This window comes from Panulirus ornatus, chromosome 21 (assembly GCF_036320965.1).
Source record: "Panulirus ornatus isolate Po-2019 chromosome 21, ASM3632096v1, whole genome shotgun sequence".
Lineage (NCBI taxonomy): Eukaryota > Metazoa > Arthropoda > Malacostraca > Decapoda > Palinuridae > Panulirus > Panulirus ornatus.
The window spans coordinates 19,981,387-20,002,285 of NC_092244.1; the positions used below are offsets into that span (position 1 = coordinate 19,981,387).

Genomic DNA, 20,899 nt, shown 5'->3' on the forward strand with positions numbered 1-20,899 from the left:
CTGCGTGTCGCAGAAGGCGACTAAAAGGGAAGGGAGCGGGGGGCTGGAAATCCTCCCCTCTCATTTTTTTTTTTTTTTTTTCAATTTTCCAAAAGAAGGAACAGAGAAGGGGGCCAGGTGAGGATATTCCCTCTAAGGCCCAGTCCTCTGTTCTTAACGCTACCTTGCTAATGCGGGAAATGGTGAATAGTGTGAAAAAAAAAAAAAAAAAGCTTTTTTGGAAGGAGGCAAGTAAAGTGCGTAAGACAAGAGGACAAATAGGAACATTGGTGAAGTGGGCAAAATGGGGAGGTAATAACAAGTAGTGGTGAAGTGAGAGGGAGATGGAGTGAGTTTTTGAATGTGTAGATATTTGTTATTATACTTAATCGCTGTTTCCCTGGGGATTTTGGAGAAAGAATACTTCCCACATATTCCTTGTGTGACATAGAAGGTGACTAGAATGAGTGGGAGTAAGGCACTGGGAAACCTCTCCTCCAGTTTTTACTTTCCCAGAGCAAGTGAGAGGGAAGGGAGCCAGTTGAGAATTTTTTTCTTCTAAAGCTTAGTGTTTTTGTTTTTGACACTACCTCAGTTATGCGGTAAATGGTGAATATGTATGAAAAAAAATTTGTATGTATGTGTATGTACTTGTATGTGTGTGTATGTATATATGTTTGTATATGAGTAGATAGGTTTTTCTTCATGTGTTTCCTCATGCTATCTCTGACACGGGAAGTGGCGATCAAATTTTTTTTTTTTTTTTTTTTTTTTTTTTTTTATACTTTGTCGCTGTCTCCCGCGTTTGCGAGGTAGCGCAAGGAAACAGACGAAAGAAATGGCCCAACCCCCCCCCCATACACATGTACATACACACGTCCACACACGCAAATATACATACCTACACAGCTTTCCATGGTTTACCCCAGACGCTTCACATGCCTTGCTTCAATCCACTGACAGCACGTCAACCCCTGTATACCACATGACTCCAATTCACTCTATTTCTTGCCCTCCTTTCACCCTCCTGCATGTTCAGGCCCCGATCACACAAAATCTTTTTCACTCCATCTTTCCACCTCCAATTTGGTCTCCCTCTTCTCCTCGTTCCCTCCACCTCCGACACATATATCCTCTTGGTCAATCTCTCCTCACTCATTCTCTCCATGTGCCCAAACCATTTCAAAACACCCTCTTCTGCTCTCTCAACCACGCTCTTTTTATTTTCACACATCTCTCTTACCCTTACGTTACTTACTCGATCAAACCACCTCACACCACACATTGTCCTCAAACATCTCATTTCCAGCACATCCATCCTCCTGCGCACATCTCTATCCATAGCCCACGCCTCGCAACCATACAACATTGTTGGAACCACTATTCCCTCAAACATACCCATTTTTGCTTTCCGAGATAATGTTCTCGACTTCCACACATTTTTCAAGGCTCCCAAAATTTTCGCCCCCTCCCCCACCCTATGATCCACTTCCGCTTCCATGGTTCCATCCGCTGACAGATCCACTCCCAGATATCTAAAACACTTCACTTCCTCCAGTTTTTCTCCATTCAAACTCACCTCCCAATTGACTTGACCCTCACCCCTACTGTACCTAATAACCTTGCTCTTATTCACATTTACTCTCAACTTTCTTCTTCCACACACTTTACCAAACTCAGTCACCAGCTTCTGAAGTTTCTCACATGAATCAGCCACCAGCGCTGTATCATCAGCGAACAACAACTGACTCACTTCCCAAGCTCTCTCATCCCCAACAGACTTCATACTTGCCCCTCTTTCCAGGACTCTTGCATTTACCTCCCTTACAACCCCATCCATAAACAAATTAAACAACCATGGAGACATCACACACCCCTGCCGCAAACCTACATTCACTGAGAACCAATCACTTTCCTCTCTTCCTACACGTACACATGCCTTACATCCTCGATAAAAACTTTTCACTGCTTCTAACAATTTGCCTCCCACACCATATATTCTTAATACCTTCCACAGAGCATCTCTATCAACTCTATCATATGCCTTCTCCAGATCCATAAATGCTACATACAAATCCATTTGCTTTTCTAAGTATTTCTCACATACATTCTTCAAAGCAAACACCTGATCCACACATCCTCTACCACTTCTGAAACCGCACTGCTCTTCCCCAATCTGATGCTCTGTACATGCCTTCACCCTCTCAATCAATACCCTCCCATATAATTTACCAGGAATACTCAACAAACTTATACCTCTGTAATTTGAGCACTCACTCTTATCCCCTTTGCCTTTGTACAATGGCACTATGCACGCATTCCGCCAATCCTCAGGCACCTCACCATGAGTCATACATACATTAAATAACCTTACCATCCAGTCAACAATACAGTCACCCCCTTTCTTAATAAACTCCACTGCAATACCATCCAAACCTGCTGCCTTGCCGGCTTTCATCTTCCGCAAAGCTTTTACTACCTCTTCTCTGTTTACCAAATCATTTTCCCTAACCCTCTCACTTTGCACACCACCTCGACCAAAACACCCTATATCTGCCACTCTGTCATCAGACACATTCAACAAACCTTCAAAATACTCATTCCATCTCCTTCTCACATCACCGCCACTTGTTATCACCTCCCCATTTACGCCCTTCACTGAAGTTCCCATTTGCTCCCTTGTCTTACGCACCCTATTTACCTCCTTCCAGAACATCTTTTTATTCTCCCTAAAATTTACTGATAGTCTCTCACCCCAACTCTCATTTGCCCTTTTTTTCACCTCTTGCACCTTTCTCTTGACCTCCTGTCTCTTTCTTTTATACTTTTCCCACTCAATTGCATTTTTTCCCTGCAAAAATCGTCCAAATGCCTCTCTCTTCTCTTTCACTAATACTCTTACTTCTTCATCCCACCACTCACTACCCTTTCTAAACAGCCCACCTCCCACTCTTCTCATGCCACAAGCATCTTTTGCGATCAAATATATCAAAAAATATTATAAACACCAATTCACTAGGGAAGGTCTAAGCTAGAACTTCATCATTCCAGACTAGTTAGCTTGACCTTGCTTGTAGTAAAAGCTCTTGAATGAGTGATAAAAGTACATGTATTAGACCACCTATTCAAGAATAGTTATAGCTTGACTTTGCATGTAGTAAAAGCTCTTGAATGAGTGATGATAGTACATATATATCAGACCACCTATTCAAGAATAGTTATAGCTTTACTTTGCATGTAGTAAAAGCTCTTGAATGAGTGATGAAAGTACATATATTAGACCACCTATTCAGAAATAGTTACATAAACATAGGCCAATGTGGATTTGTCCCTGGTAAAGGTATGAAAACCCATTTATTAGCTCAATACAATGATATGCAAGTTTAGTCTTAGGAAAGAGAATGAATACTATTTTTCTTGACTTTGCTAAAGCATTTGTCAAGGTAAACAGTAGAATTTTGCTTGAGAGAGTAGCTAAACAAAGCATTAAGGGTAAGATAGAAAGGTTGAGTAGAGTTTCTTACCGATGGAAGGCTCAAGTGGTAGCAAATGAAACTATGCCTGAGGAGGAAGATGTCTTATCCAGGGTAATGAAGGGAAAGGTGTTAATCCTCATTACTCTTTGTAATAATGACATCAGTGAAGGAAAGGAGAGTATAGTAAGGAGCTTTGCTGGTAACTTCAGAGTAAGCAAAATTATTTTTATCTGAAACTGATCAGATGGGTTTGCAAATAGACTTGAACACAGCTTACGAATGGGCAGAATGGAATGTAATGAAATTTAATGAAAATATATTTGAGCAAAAGAATTATGGGTCAAAGGATTCATTAGTTGTACCATATAAAGGCCCATCAAAAGGAAAGTAGACAAATGTAAAAGATTTGGGTGTCATCATGAATGGAAAACTAGATTTTAGAGTGCATATTGAGAATATAATGCTTTTAAGTAGTGAGTGATATGATTATGGAAACTTTCTCTTCAAGAGACAGAGATTGATAGAATTGTCTACTGTGTACATAAGAAGCAAAACAACATTGCTGTATTGTATTGTTACCAGAAAATCGGATGAAATTCATAAGTACTTTGCAAACAATATTGGAGGGATAGAACTACGACAAAAGGCCAAAAGAACTGCAGCTTTACATTCTAGAAATAAGAAAAGAAAGATATATGATAGTTTATTGCTAAGAAACAAATTGAAGCATAAAAGAAAATGTGTTGAACCTGAAAACCTCTTATCAGGGAAGAAATAGCTGTGAAGTCTTGAAGAACATCATGGAACCTAACAAAAAGAAATGAGACAAAAATATATGATGTCCCAGCCAGGAAGCTAAAATGATTAATGAATGTAGTGCCATGAGAAATAAGAGGCATACATACCTTGCGTTAGCAAGGTAGCACAAGGAAACAGACGAAAGAATGGCCCAACCCACCCACATACACATGTATATACATACACGTCGACACACGCACATATACATACCTATACATTTCAATGTATACATATATATACATACACAGACATATACATACATACACATATACATAATTCATACTTGCTGCCTTTATTCATTTCCATCACCACCCCGCCACACATAAAAATGACAACCCCTTCCCCTCTCATGTGCTCGAGGGAGCACTAGGAAAAGACAACAAAGGCCACATTCATTCACACTCAGTCTCTAGCTATCATGTATAATGCACTGAAACCACAGCTCCCTTTCCATATTCAGGCCTCACAAAGCTTTCCATGGTTTACCCCAGATGCTTCACATGCCCTGGTTCAATCCATTGATAGCATGTTGACCCTAGTATACCACATCATTCCATTTCACTCTGTTCCTTGCACGCCTCTCACCCTCCTGCTTGTTCAGGCCCCGATCACTCAAAATCTTTTTCACTCCATCTTTCCACCTCCAATTTGGTCTCCCACTTCTCCTCGTTCCCTCCACCTCTGACTCATATGTGCTCTTTGTCAATCTTTCCTCACTCATTCTCTCCATGTGACCAAACCATTTCAAATCACCTTCTTTTGCTCTCTCAACCACACTCTTTTTATTACCACACATCTCTCTTACCCTTTGATTACTTAATCAAACCACCTCACACCACATATTTTCCTCAGACATCTCATTTCCAACACATCCACCCTCCTCTGCACAACCCTATTTACATTCCACGCCTTGCAACTGTATAATATTGTTGGAACCACTTTTCCTTCAAGCATACCCATTTTTGCTTTCCGAGATAATGTTCTCGGCTTCCACACATTCTTCAACGCTCCCAGAACTTTCGCCCCTCCCTCACCCCTGTGACTCACTTCCGCTTCCATGGTTCCATCCGCTGCCAAATCCGCTCCCAGAAATCTGGAACACTCCACTTCCTCCAGTTTTTCTCCATTCAAACTTACCTCCCAGTTGACTTGTTCCTCAACCTTACTGTACCTAATAACCTTGCTCTTGTTCACATTTACTCTCAGCTTTCTTCTTTCACACACTTTACAAACGTAGTCATCAACTTCTGCAGTTTCTCACCTGAATCAGCCACTGCACTGTATCATCAGCGAACAACAACTGACTCACTTCCCAAGCCCTCTCATCCACAACAGATTGCATACTTGCCCCTCTCTCCAACATGCCTTACATCCTTGATAGAAGCTTTTCACTGCTTCCAGTAACTTGCCTCCCACACCATATACTCTTTATACCTTCCACAGAGCATCTCTATCAACTCTATCATGTGCCTTCTCCAGATCCATAAATGCTACATACAAATCCATTTGTTTTTCTAAGTATTTCTCACATACATTCTTCAAAGCAAACACCTGATCCACACATCCTCTACTACTTCTGAAACCATACTGCTCTTCCCCAATCTGATGTTCTGTACATGCCATCGCCCTTTTAATCTATATCCTCCCATATAGTTTCCCAGGAATACTCAACAAACTTATACCTCTATAATTTGAACACTCACCTTTGTCCCCTCTGCCTTTGTACAATAGCATTGTGCATGCAATCCACCAATCCTCGGGCACTTCACCATGAGACATACATACATTGAATATCCTCACCAACCAGTCAGCAACAGAGTCACCCCCTTTTTTTATAGATTCCACTGCAATAATAGAATTTTGTGCTTATGGTGACCTATCTCTTAAACATTCTATGCTTCATTCATCTTCTTCAATTTATGTATGTCGTCGCATAAACCATGTCTTCATTCGTTGGTACATTCATCCACCACACTTATAGTTTAGGAGGATTTCTTTACATCTTTTTTAACAAGTTTCTTGCTTAATTTCATGTAATGTTCTCTGTTTGCTCTATCCCAACATTTCTAAAAGAACTGCCCACTGTACTTCCCACCTAGGTATCAGGAGAGTTAGTGATGGCTGCATAGTGAGCCAGCACTTCAATGGTTGTCAAGTTGCCCTCTGACCCAGGTAGCTGTCTTTTCTTTCTGCCTTACCCACACATGGACTACTGGCATTCTTTCCTTAAAATACAGTCTCTCTTTGGCATATGTAACACTTGACAACACTTAACTTACACAACTCATTCTTTTTAACTCTAGATTTTCCTGCAGTGAGCAGTATGTGATAGCTCTGCATTTTGGCAAAACTGTAGGAGTAGATAGAAGTAGCAAGTAGGAATATTTAGGCAGGAGCATTAAGTAGAAGTAGTAGGTAGGAACATTAGGCAGGAGCATTAGGTGGAGGTAGTCAGTAGGAACATTAGGTGGATGCCTTTGCAAATACTGTGCTAGAGTTGCCCTCTACCAGTGGCCTGTTAAGGGTGAGGCACAAAAGGCAAAGACGTTGCACTTGAGTTCATCAGTTATGGGAATTCTATTGCTGTGGCAACCCCCTTGAATGAGTTCCAGTTGGGAGTAGGCATCACAGATATTGATAGATATGTAGACTTTTCTCTGTCCATGAAACAACTCCAGACACATATTGAAGAAAATAAATCTCAAATGAACCAAGAATTGAATGTGGTAACTAAGGAAAATAGTCATGTTCATCAAGCAAGACATGGAGGTACTCATATGTTGGTATGGAGAGGGAATTTTACACTCATGGGGTCCCATCTCTTGAAAATTCTTTGCTGTAATTCAACTTCATAGATTTATATATGTTATCTTCATTAAGTATGTTCCCAGTCGTTGTTACACTCATCCACCACCATTATAGTCTACAAGTACTTCTTTACACCTTTTTTAACAAGTCTCTTGTTAGATTTTATGTTGTGTTCTCTGGTTGCTCAGTCCCTACATTTCTCGAAGAACTGTTGACTATATTATTGATCTGTTTTAATAACATAGGATTGTGATCAGGTCATGCCTCACTCTTCTCTCTTCTAAGATGGGCAAATCTGAATATGTCTCTTTATATTTCTGATGCCTGTTTCAACTGAAGGGATGGCCCCAGCAGTACAGTGTCCATAGCTAGAGAACTTTAGTGCTGCTTGTTAGCCTTAAGTGCTTCACCCCTGACAGGCCATTGGCAGAAGGCAACACTATCACAGTGTTTGCAGAGACTCCTACCAAATGTTCTTATTGACTTTTCTCTCTAATCCTCCTTCCTGCTACTTCTGCTCAGTGTTTCTACCTAATGCTTCTGCCTAAGTGTTGCTACCTACTACTTCTATCTACTACTCCTACCTTTTTGCCAAAAGGTAGGGCTAGCACAAAGTACTTGCCTTAGGAAAATCTAATTTATATAATGAGGTGTGGTATTTAAGTGTTGTCATGTGTTACATATGACAAGGAAAGATTGTACGTTTGTGGACAGAATGCCAGTAGTCTACATGTGAGTGAAGCAGGGAGAAAAGACAGCTACCTGGGTCAGAGGAGTGCAACTTGACAACCACTAAAATACTGGCTCATTAAGCAGCTGTTACTAAGCCTCCTGATACCCAAATGGGGAGTACTGGTAATATACCTCCCTGGTCTTTGGCTACCTACCATTTCTCTCTAACTTAGCTCCCTTAATTTTGTGAGATGCATCAAATTCTTGCAACCTCTCACTTTACTCATACACATCCTTAACCTGTGTATGTTGTACTAAAGAGAAGTATGGGTTTTTGTACCTCTGTGATATTAGCATTTCTACTTTTTCTTTCACACAACATTTTTATTTGCCATGTGAATTACTATAGTGAAACACATTTCTGCAGAATTCAAGTACTTTACTTTTGGAAATAATATGTTTATTGTAGATGATGATGTGCATTATCTCAGAGCTCTACATGAGTACATCTTCCTGAGGTTATGAAGATATCTTTGATAATACTATACAGTATATTTATGCAAATAAAGAAATGACAGTATCACTTTTTAGATGATTATTGTTGTTTTGCAAAGCAGGTATTCGTAATGCCCCTTTGGTTTTCTCTTGATAACCAATGCTTTTATTAGTCTGTTTACACACAGTCTTTTGCCATGCCATAGGGTAAGTCAGGTGAACATATCATCAACCCATGTTGATTGTGTTAAAGTGAAGCATTAACTTTCTTGCTAATATAGATGCTTCTTAATGGTTTATTTTACAGAGTAGGGTGTCTTCAGATGATTAATGAAATTATATTTTTTTTTCTTTATTATACTTTGTCGCTGTCTCCCGCGTTTGCGAGGTAGCGCAAGGAAACAGACGAAAGAAATGGCCCAACCCCCCCCCATACACATGTATATACATACGTCCACACACGCAAATATACATACCTACACAGCTTTCCATGGTTTACCCCAGACGCTTCACATGCCTTGATTCAATCCACTGACAGCACGTCAACCCCGGTATACCACATCGCTCCAATTCACTCTATTCCTTGCCCTCCTTTCACCCTCCTGCATGTTCAGGCCCCGATCACACAAAATCTTTTTCACTCCATCTTTCCACCTCCAATTTGGGCTCCCTCTTCTCCTCGTTCCCTCCACCTCCGACACATATATCCTCTTGGTCAATCTTTCCTCACTCATTCTCTCCATGTGCCCAAACCACTTCCAAAACACCCTCTTCTGCTCTCTCAACCACGCTCTTTTTATTTCCACACATCTCTCTTACCCTTACGTTACTCACTCGATCAAACCACCTCACACCACACATTGTCCTCAAACATCTCATTTCCAGCACATCCATCCTCCTGCGCACAACTCTATCCATAGCCCACGCCTCGCAACCATACAACATTGTTGGAACCACTATTCCTTCAAACATACCCATTTTTGCTTTCCGAGATAATGTTCTTGACTTCCACACATTCTTCAAGGCCCCCAGAATTTTCACCCCCTCCCCCACCCTATGATCCACTTCCGCTTCCATGGTTCCATCCGCTGCCAGATCCACTCCCAGATATCTAAAACACTTCACTTCCTCCAGTTTTTCTCCATTCAAACTCACCTCCCAATTGACTTGACCCTCAACCCTACTGTACCTAATAACCTTGCTCTTATTCACATTTACTCTTAACTTTCTTCTTCCACACACTTTACCAAACTCAGTCACCAGCTTCTGAAGTTTCTCACATGAATCAGCCACCAGCGCTGTATCATCAGCGAACAACAACTGACTCACTTCCCAAGCTCTCTCATCCCCAACAGACTTCATACTTGCCCCTCTTTCCAAAACTCTTGCATTTACCTCCCTAACAACCCCATCCATAAACAAATTAAACAACCATGGAGACATCACACACCCCTGCCGCAAACCTACATTCACTGAGAACCAATCACTTTCCTCTCTTCCTACACGTACACATGCCTTACATCCTCGATAAAAACTTTTCACTGCTTCTAACAACTTTCCTCCCACACCATATATTCTTAATACCTTCCACAGAGCATCTCTATCAACTCTATCATATGCCTTCTCCAGATCCATAAATGCTACATACAAATCCATTTGCTTTTCTAAGTATTTCTCACATACATTCTTCAAAGCAAACACCTGATCCACACATCCTCTACCACTTCTGAAACCACACTGCTCTTCCCCAATCTGATGCTCTGTACATGCCTTCACCCTCTCAATCAATACCCTCCCATATAATTTACCAGGAATACTCAACAAACTTATACCTCTGTAATTTGAGCACTCACTCTTATCCCCTTTGCCTTTGTACAATGGCACTATGCACGCATTCTGCCAATGTGAGAAGGAGATGGAGTGAGTATTTTGAAGGTTTGTTGAATGTGTTTGATGATAGAGTGGCAGATATAGGGTGTTTTGGTCGAGGTGGTGTGCAAAGTGAGAGGGTTAGGGAAAATGATTTGGTAAACAGAGAAGAGGTAGTGAAAGCTTTGCGGAAGATGAAAGCCGGCAAGGCAGCAGGTTTGGATGGTATTGCAGTGGAATTTATTAAAAAGGGGGTGACTGTATTGTTGACTGGTTGGTAAGGTTATTTAATGTATGTATGACTCATGGTGAGGTGCCTGAGGATTAATGAAATAAAACTTATATTTCAGATTAGCTACAAGTGTTGATGAATTGCGAGAGGATCCAGAACTTGTATCACGAATTGCTACTTCTTTGCTCAAAGCCGAACTGTTTGAGCAGGCTGGAGACTTGTATGAGAAGGTTGGCCAACCACAAAAAGCTTTGGAAAGTTATCGTAAAGGTCATGCTTTTTCTCGAGCTGTGGAGTTGGCAAGACATGCTTTCCCTGCAGGTGAGATGTTTATAGGCTCCATTTATTTTATTTATTTATTTATTATGCTTTGTTGCTGTCTCCCGCATTAGCGAGGTAGTGCAAGGAAACAGACAAAAGAATGGCCCAACCCACCCACATACACATGTATGTACATACACGTCCACACATGCACATATACATACCTATACATCTCGATGTATACATATATATACACACACAGACATATACATATATACTTATGTACATAATTCATACTGTCTCCCTTTATTCATTCCCATCGCCATCCCACCACACATGAAATAACAACCCCTCCCCCCCTCATGTGCGCGAGGTAGTGCTAGGAAAAGACAACAAAAGCCACATTCGTTCACACTCAGTCTCTAACTGTCATGTAATAATGCACCGAAACCACAGCACCCTTTCCACATCCAGGCCCCACAGAACTTTCCATGGTTTACCCCAGACGCTTCACACGCCGTGGTTCAATCCATTGACAGCACGTCAACCCCAGTATACACATCGTTCCAATTCACTCTATTCCTTGCACGCCTTTCACCCTCCTGCATGTTCAGGCCATGATCACTCAAAATCTTTTTCACTCCATCTTTCCACCTCCAATTTGGTCTCCCACTTCTCCTCATTCCCTCCACCTCTGACACATATATCCTCTTGGTCAATCATCTCTCACTTATTCTCTCCATGTGACCAAACCATTTCAAAACACCCTCTTCTGCTCTCTCATACACACTCTTTTTATTACCACACATCTCTGTTACCCTATTATTACTTACTAGATCATACCACCCCCACACCACATATTATCCCCAAACATCTCATTTCCAGCACATCCACCCTCCTGCTCACAACTCTTTCCATAGCCCACGCCTCGCAACTATATAACATTGTTGGAACCACTTTTCCTTCAAACATACCCATTTTTGCTTTCCGAGATAATGTTCTCGACTTCCACACATTCTTCAACGCTCCCAGAACTTTTACCCCCTCCCCCACCCTATGATTCACTTCCGCTTCCATGGTTCCATCCGCTGCCAAATCCACTCCCAGATGTCTAAAACCTTTCACTTCCTCCAGTCTTTCTCCATTCAAACTTACCTCCCAATTGACTTGACCCTCAACGATACTGTACCTAATAACCTTGCTGTTATTAATATTTACTCTCAGCTTTCTTCTTTCACACTTTTCACCAAACTCAGTCACCAGCTTCTGTAGTTTCTCACACAAATCAACCACCAGCGCTGTATCATCAGCGAACAGCAACTGACTCACTTCCCAAGCTCTCTCATCCAAAACAGACAACATACTTGCCCCTCTTTCCAAAACTCTTGCATTCACCTCCCTAACAACCCCATCCATAAACAAATTAAACAACCATGGAGACATCATGCACCCCTGCTGCAAACCTACATTTACTGAGAACCAATCACTTTCCTCTCTTCCTACACGTACACATGCCTTACATCCTCGATAAAAACTTTTCACTGCTTCTAACAACTTGCCTCCCACACCATATATTCTTAATACCTTCCACAGAGCATCTCTATCAACTCTATCATATGCCTTCTCCAGATCCATAAATGCTACATACAAATCCATTTGCTTTTCTAAGTATTTCTCAGATACATTTTTCAAAGCAAATGACTGATCCACACATCCTCTACCACTTCAGAAACCACACTGCTCTTCCCCAATCTGATGCACTGTACATGCCTTCACCCTGTCAATCAATACCCTCCCATATGATTTCCCAGGAATACTCAACAAACATATACCTCTGTAATTTGAGCACTCACTTTTATCCCCTTTGCCTTTGTACAATGGCACTATGCACGCATTCCGCCAATCCTCAGGCACCTCACATTGAGTCATACATATACTGAATAACCTTACCAGCCAGTCAAAAATACAGTCACCCCCGTTTTTGATAAATTCCACTGCAATACCATCCAAACCCGCTGCCTTGCTGGCTTTCATCTTCTGCAAAGCTTTTACTACCTCTTCTCTCTTTACCAAATCATTTTCCCTAACCCTCTCACTTTGCGCACCACCTCGACCAAAACACCCTATATCTGCCACTCTATCCTCAAACACATTCAACAAACCTTCGAAATACTCACTCCATCTCCATCTCACATCACCACTACTTGTTATCACCTTCCCATTAGCCCCCTTCACTGAAGTTCCCATTTGTTCCCTTGTCTTACGCATTTTATTTACCTCCTTCCAAAACATCTTTTTATTCTCCCTAAAATTTAATGATACTCTCTCACCCCAACTCTCATTTGCCCTCTTTTTCATCTGTTGCACCTTTCTCTTTACCTCCTGCCTCTTTCTTATATATATCTCCCAGTCATTTGCATTATTTCCCTGCAAAAATCGTCCAAATGCCTCTCTCTTTTCTTTCACTAATAATTTTACTTCATCCCACCACTCATTACCCTTTCTAATCTGCCCACCTCTCACACTTCTCATGCCACAAGCATCTTTTGCGCAACCCATCACTACTTCCCTAGATACATCCCATTCCTCCCCCACTCCCCTTTCGTTCTTTGTTCTCGCCTTTATCCATTCTGTACTCAGTCTCTCCTGGTACTTCCTCACCCAAGTCTCCTTCCCAAGCTCACTTACTCTCACTACTCTTTTCACCCCAACATTCTCTCTTCATTTCTGGAAACCTGTACAAATCTTCACCTTCGCCTCCACACGATGATCACACATCCCTCCAGTTGCACTTCTCAGCACATTAACATCCAAAAGTCTCTCTTTCACACGCCTATCAATTAACACGTAATCCAATAACGCTCTCTGGCCATCTCTCCTACTTACATAAATATACTTATGTATATCTCTCTTTTTAAACCAGGTATTCCCAATCACCAATCATTTTTCAGCACATGAATCTAGAAGCTTTTCACCATTTCCATTTACAACACTGAACACCCCATGTACACCAATTATTCCCTCAACTGCCACATTACTCACCTTTGCATTCAAATCACCCATCACTATAACCTGGTCCCATGCATCGAAACTACTAACACACTCACTCAGCTGCTCCCAAAACACTTGCCTCTCATGATTTTTCTTCTCATTCCCAGGCGCATATGCACCAATAATCACCCATCTCTCTCCATCCACTTTCAGTTTTACCCTTATCAATCTAGAGTTTACTTTCTTACACTCTGTCACATACTCCCACCACTCCTGTTTCAGGAGTAGTGCTACTCCTTCCCTTGCTCTCGTCCTCTCACTAAACCCTGACTTTACTCCCAAGACATTCCAAACCACTCTTCCCCTTTACCCTTGAGCATTGTTTCACTCAGAGCCAAAACATCCAGGTTCCTTTCCTCAAACATACTAGAGAAAGGTGCAAGAGGTGAAAAAGAGGGCAAATGAGAGTTGGGGTGAGAGAGTATCATTAAATTTTAGGGAGAATAAAAAGATGTTTTGGAAGGAGGTAAATAAAGTGCGTAAGACAAGGGAGCAAATGGGAGCTTCAGTGAAGGGGGCTAATGGGGAGGTGATAACAAGTAGTGGTGAATTGAGGAGATGGAGTGAGCATTTTGAAGGTTTGTTGAATGTGTTTGATGATTGAGTGGCAGATATAGGGTGTTTTGGTTGAGGTGGTGTGCAAAGTGAGAGGGTTAGGGAGAATGATTTGGTAAACAGAGAAGAGGTAGTAGAAGCTTTGCGGAAGATGAAAGCCGGCAAGCCAGCGGGTTTGGATGATATTGCAGTGGAATTTATTAAAAACGGGGGTGACTGTATTGTTGACTGGTTGGTAAGGATATTTAATGTATGTATGACTCATGGTGAGGTGCCTGAGGATTGGTGGAATGCTTACACAGTGTCATTGTACAAAGGCAAAGGAGATAAAAGTGAGTGCTCAAATTACAGAGGTATACGTTTGTTGAGTATTTCTGGGAAATTATATGATAGGGTATTGATTGAGAGGGTGAAGGCATGTACAGAGCATCAGATTGGGGAAGAGCAGTGTGGTTTCAGAAGTGTTAGAGGATGCGTGGATCAGTCATTTGCTTTGAAGAATATATGTGAGAAATACTTAGAAAAACAAATGAATTTGTATGTAGCATTTATGGATCTGGAGAATGCATATGATAAGAGTTGATAGAGATGCTCTGTGGATGTTATTAAGAATATATGGTGTGGGAGGCAAGTTGTTAGAAGCAGTGAAAAGTTTTTATCGAGGATGTAAGGCATGTGTACGTGTAGGAAGAGAGGAAAGTGATTGGTTCTCAGTGAATGTTGGTTTGTGTCAGGGGTGCATGGTGTCTCCATGGTTGTTTAATTTGTTTATGGATGGGATTGTTAGGGAGGTGAATGCAAGAGTTTTGGAAAGAGGGGCAAGTATGCAGTCTGTTGTGGATGAGAGAGCTTGGGAATGTGGCCTTTGTAGTCTTTTCCTAGCGCTAGCGAGGTAGCACAAGGAAACAGACGAAAGAATGGCCCAACCCACCCACATACACATGTATATACATACACGTCCACACACACCTTTAATCAGTTCCATCGCCACCCCGCCACACATGAAATGAAAACCCCCTTCCCCCGCATGTGCACGAGGTAGCGCTAGGAAAAGACAACAAAGGCCACATTCGTTCACACTCATTCTCTAGCTGTCATTAATGCACTGAAACCATAGCTCCCTTTCCACATCCAGGCCCCACAGAACTTTCCATGGTTTACCCCAGACGCTTCACATGCCCTGGTTCAATCCATTGACAGCATGTCGACCCCGGTATACCACATCGTTCCAATTCACTCTATTCCTTGCACGCCTTTCAAAGCAAAATAAATAAATAAAATAAATATATATATATATATATATATATGTATGATTGGGAATACATTGTTTAAAAAAAAGACATATACATAAGTATATGTATGTAAGTAGGAGAGATGGCCAGAGAGCATTATTGTATTACGTGTTAATTGATAAGCACGTGAAAGAGAGACTTTTGGATGTTGATATGCTGAGAGGGACAATTGGAGGGATGTCTGATCATTAGCTTTTAGAGGTTAAGGTAAAGATTTGTAGAGGTTTTCAGAAAAGAAGAGAGAATGTTGGGGTGAAGAGCATGGTGAGAGTAAGTAAGCTTCAGAAGGGTACTTGTGTGAGGAAGTGCGAGGAGAGGTTGATTACAGAATGGAAAAGGATGAGAACAAATGATGTAAGGGCTGTGAGGGAAGAATGGGATGTATTTATGGAAGCAGTGATGGCTTGCGCAAAAGATGCTTGTGGCATGAGACAGGTGGGAAGTGGACAGATTAGAAAGGGTAGTGAGTGGTGGGATGAAGAGGTAGGATTGTTAGTGAAAAAGAAGAGAGAGGTGTTTGGATGATTTTTGCAGGGATGTAGTGCAAAGAGGTCAAGAGAAAGAGGCAAAAGGCATGAGGCAAAAATGAGGGGAAATGAGAGTTTGGTTGAGAGAGTATCATTAAATTTTAGGGAGAATAAAAAGATGTTTTGGAAGGGGATGAATAAAGTGCATAAGACAAGAGAACAAATGGGAACATTGGTGAAGGGGGCTAAAAGGGACGTAATAACAAGTAGTGATGAAGTGAGAAGGAGATGGAGTGAGTATTTTGAAGGTTTGTTGAATGTTGATGATAGAGTGGTTGATATAGGTGTTTTGGTTGAGGTGGTGTGTGAAGTAATAGGGTCAGGGAGAATGATTTGGTAAACAGAGAAGAGGTAGGGAAAGCTTTGTCGAAGATGACAGCTGGCAAGGCATTGGGTTTGGATGGTTTTGCATTGGAATTTATTAAAAAAGTGGGTGATTTTGTTGTTGACTGGCTGGTAAGGATTTTCAATGCATGTATGGCTTGTGGTGAAGTGCCTGAGGATTGGCGGAATTCATGCATAGTGCCATTGTACAAAGGCAAAGGGGATAAAGGTGAATGTTCAGATTATTAAGGTATAAGTTTGTTGAGTTATCCCTGGGGATAGGGGAGAAAGAATACTTCCCACGTATTCCCTGCGTGTCGTAGAAGGCGACTAAAAGGGAAGGGAGCGGGTGGCTGGAAATCCTCCCCTCTCTTTTTTTTTTTTTTTTTTTTTTGTCCAAAAGAAGGAACAGAGAAGGGGGCCAGGTGAGGATATTCCCTCAAAGGCCCAGTCCTCTGTTCTTAACGCTACCTCGCTATCGCGGGAAATGGCGAATAGTATGAAAAAAATTAAAAAAAAAAAAAAGTTTGTTGAGTATTTTTCGGAAATTATATGGGTGTCGTAGAAAGCGACTAGAGGGGATGGGAGCGGGGTGCCAGAAATCCTCCCCTCCTTGTATTTTTTTTAACTTTCTAAAATGGGAAACAGAAAAAGGAGTCACGCGGGGAGTGCTTATACTCCTCGAAGGCTCAGATTGGGGTGCCTAAATGTGTGTGGATGTAACCAAGATGTGAAAAAAGGAGAGATAGGTAGTATGTTTGAGGAAAGGAACCTGGATGTTTTGGCTCTGAGTGAAACGAAGCTCAAGGGTGAAGCGGAAGAGTGGTTTGGGAATGTCTTGGGAGTAAAGTCAGGGGTTAGTGAGAGGACAAGAGCAAGGGAAGGAGTAGCAGTACTCCTGAAACAGGAGTTGTGGGAGTACGTGATAGAATGTAAGAAAGTAAATTCTCGATTAATATGGGTAAAACTGAAAGTTGATGGAGAGAGATGGGTGATTATTGGTGCATATGCACCTGGGCATGAGAAGAAAGATCATGAGAGGCAAGTGTTTTGGGAGCAGCTGAATGAGTGTGTTAGTGGTTTTGATGCACGAGACCAGGTTATAGTGATGGGTGATTTGAATGCAAAGGTGAGTAATGTGGCAGTTGAGGGAATAATTGGTATACATGGGGTGTTCAGTGTTGTAAATGGAAATGGTGAAGAGCTTGTAGATTTATGTGCTGAAAAAGGACTGATGATTGGGAATACCTGGTTTAAAAAGCGAGATATACATAAGTATACTTATGTAAGTAGGAGAGATGGCCAGAGAGCGCTATTGGATTACGTGTTAATTGACAGGCGCGCGAAAGAGAGACTTTTGGATGTTAATGTGCTGAGAGGTGCAACTGGAGGGATGTCTGATCATTATCTTGTGGAGGCTAAGGTGAAGATTTGTATGGGTTTTCAGAAAAAAAGAGTGAATGTTGGGGTGAAGAGGGTGGTGAGAGTAAGTGAGCTTGGGAAGGAGACTTGTGTGAGGAAGTACCAGGAGAGACTGAGTACAGAATGGAAAAAGGTGAGAACAATGGAAGTAAGGGGAGTGGGGGAGGAATGGGATGTATTTAGGGAATCAGTGATGGATTGCACAAAAGATGCTTGTGGCATGAGAAGAGTGGGAGGTGGGTTGATTAGAAAGGGTAGTGAGTGGTGGGATGAAGAAGTAAGAGTATTAGTGAAAGAGAAGAGAGAGGCATTTGGACGATTTTTGCAGGGAAAAAATGCAGTTGAGTGGGAGACGTATAAAAGAAAGAGACAGGAGGTCAAGAGAAAGGTGCAAGAGGTGAAAGAAAGGGCAAATGAGAGTTGGGGTGAGAGAGTATCATTAGATTTTAGGGAGAATAAAAAGATGTTCTGGAAGGAGGTAAATAAAGTGCGTAAGACAAGGGAGCAAATGGGAACTTCAGTGAAGGGCGCAAATGGGGAGGTGATAACAAGTAGTGGTGATGTGAGAAGGAGATGGAGTGAGTATTTTGAAGGTTTGTTGAATGTGTTTGATGATAGAGTGTCAGATATAGGGTGTTTTGGTCGAGTTGGTGTGCAAAGTGAGAGGGTTAGGGAAAATGATTTGGTAAACAGAGAAGAGGTAGTAAAAGCTTTGCGGAAGATGAAAGCCACCAAGGCAGCAGGTTTGGATGGTATTGCAGTGGAATTTATTAAAAAAGGGGGTGACTGTATTGTTGACTGGTTGGTAAGGTTATTTAATGTATGTATGACTCACGGTGAGGTGCCTGAGGATTGGCGGAATGCGTGCATAGTGCCATTGTACAAAGGGAAAGGGGATAAGAGTGAGTGCTCAAATTACAGAGGTATAAGTTTGTTGAGTATTCCTGGTAAATTATATGGGAGGGTATTGATTGAGAGGGTGAAGGCATGTACAGAGCATCAGATTGGGGAAGAGTAGTGTGGTTTCAGAAGTGGTAGAGGGTGTGTGGATCAGGTGTTTGCTTTGAAGATTGTATGGGAGAAATACTTAGAAAAGCAAATGGATTTGTATGTAGCATTTATGGATCTGGAGAAGGCATATGATAGAGTTGATAGAGATGCTCTGTGGAAGGTATTAAGAATATATGGTGTGGGAGGCAAGTTGTTAGAAGCAGTGAAAAGTTTTTATCGAGGATGTAAGGCATGTGTACGTGTAGGAAGAGAGGAAAGTGATTGGTTCTCAGTGAATGTAGGTTTGCGGCAGGGGTGTGTGATGTCTCCATGGTTGTTTAATTTGTTTATGGATGGGGTTGTTAGGGAGGTGAATGCAAGAGTTTTGGAAAGAGGGGCAAGTATGAAGTCTGTTGGGGATGAGAGAGCTTGGGAAGTGAGTCAGTTGTTGTTCGCTGATGATACAGCACTGGTGGCTGATTAATGTGAGAAACTGCAGAAGCTGGTGACTGAGTTTGGTAAAGTGTGTGAAAGAAGAAAGTTAAGAGTAAATGTGAATAAGAGCAAGGTTATTAGGTACAGTAGGGTTGAGGGTCAAGTCAATTGGGAGGTGAGTTTGAATGGAGAAAAACTGGAGGAAGTGAAGTGTTTTAGATATCTGGGAGTGGATCTGGCAGCGGATGGAACCATGGAAGCGGAAGTGGATCATAGGGTGGGGGAGGGGGCGAAAATTCTGGGAGCGTTGAAGAATGTGTGGAAGTCGAGAACATTATCTCGGAAAGCCAAAATGGGTATGTTTGAAGGAATAGTGGTTCCAACAATGTTGTATGGTTGCGAGGCGTGGGCTATGGATAGAGTTGTGTGCAGGAGGATGGATGTGCTGGAAATGAGATGTTTGAGGACAATGTGTGGTGTGAGGTGGTTTGATCGAGTAAGTAACGTAAGGGTAAGAGAGATGTGTGGAAATAAAAAGAGCGTGGTTGAGAGAGCAGAAGAGGGTGTTTTGAAATGGTTTGGGCACATGGAGAGAATGAGTGAGGAAAGATTGACCAAGAGGATATATGTGTCGGAGGTGGAGGGAACGAGAAGAGGGAGACCAAATTGGAGGTGGAAAGATGGAGTGAAAAAGATTTTGTGTGATCGGGGCCTGAACATGCAGGAGGGTGAAAGGAGGGCAAGGAATAGAGTGAATTGGAGCGATGTGGTATACTGGGGTTGACGTGCTGTCAGTGGATTGAATCGGGGCATGTGAAGCGTCTGGGGTAAACCATGGAAAGCTGTGTAGGTATGTATATTTTGCGTGTGTGGACGTATGTATATACATGTGTATGGGGGTGGGTTGGGCCATTTCTTTCATCTGTTTCCTTGCGCTACCTCGCAAACGCGGGAGACAGCGACAAAGAAAAAAAAAAAAAAAAAATGGGATGGTATTGATTGAGAGGGTACAGGCATGTTCAGAGCATCAGATTGAGGAAGAGCAGTGTGGTTTCAGAAGTGGTAGAGGATGTGTGGATCAGGTGTTTGCTTTGAAGAATGTATATGAGAAATATTTAGAAAAACAGATGGATTTGTGTGTAGCATTTATGGATCTGGAGAAGGCATATGATAGAATTGATAAGAGATGCTCTGTGGAAGGTATGAAGAGTATTGAGTGTAGGTAAGTTGCTAGAAGCCATGAAAATTTTTTATGAAAAATGTAAGGCATGTGTACAAGTAGAAAGTGATTGGTTCCCGTTGAATGTCAGCTTGCGGGAGCGGTGCGTGATGTATCAATTGACGTTTATTTTGTTTATGGATGGGGTGGTTAGGGAGGTGAATGCAAGAGTTTTGGAGAGAGAGGCAAGTATGCAGTCTTTTGTGGATTAGAGGGCTAGGGAAAGGAGTCAGGTGTTTGCTTATGAAACAGCACTTGTGGCTGATTTGAGTGAGAAACTGCAGAAGCTGGTGACTGAGTTTGGTTGTGTGTGAAAGAAGAAAGCTGAGAGTAAATGTGAATAAGAGCAAGGTTATTAGGTTCAGTAGAGTTGAGGGACAAGTCGACTGGGAGGTAAGTTTGAATGGAGAAAAACTGGAGGAAGTGAAGTGTTTTAGATAATTGGGAGTGGATTTGGCAGCGGATGGAACCATGGAAGCAGAAGTGAGTCACAG

General features: G+C 41.8%; 1 protein-coding gene across 1 annotated transcript in view; it reads left to right on the forward strand.

Moving 5' to 3' along the window:
- Oseg2 (intraflagellar transport protein Oseg2) overlaps positions 1 to 20,899 on the forward strand; it is a 560,852-nt gene that overhangs the window by 307,379 nt on the left and 232,574 nt on the right. Inside the window, exon 16 of the mRNA XM_071675913.1 lies at positions 10,448 to 10,650. Within this exon, the coding sequence (XP_071532014.1) occupies positions 10,448 to 10,650 (203 nt within the window). The remainder of the gene's footprint in view (positions 1 to 10,447; positions 10,651 to 20,899) is intronic.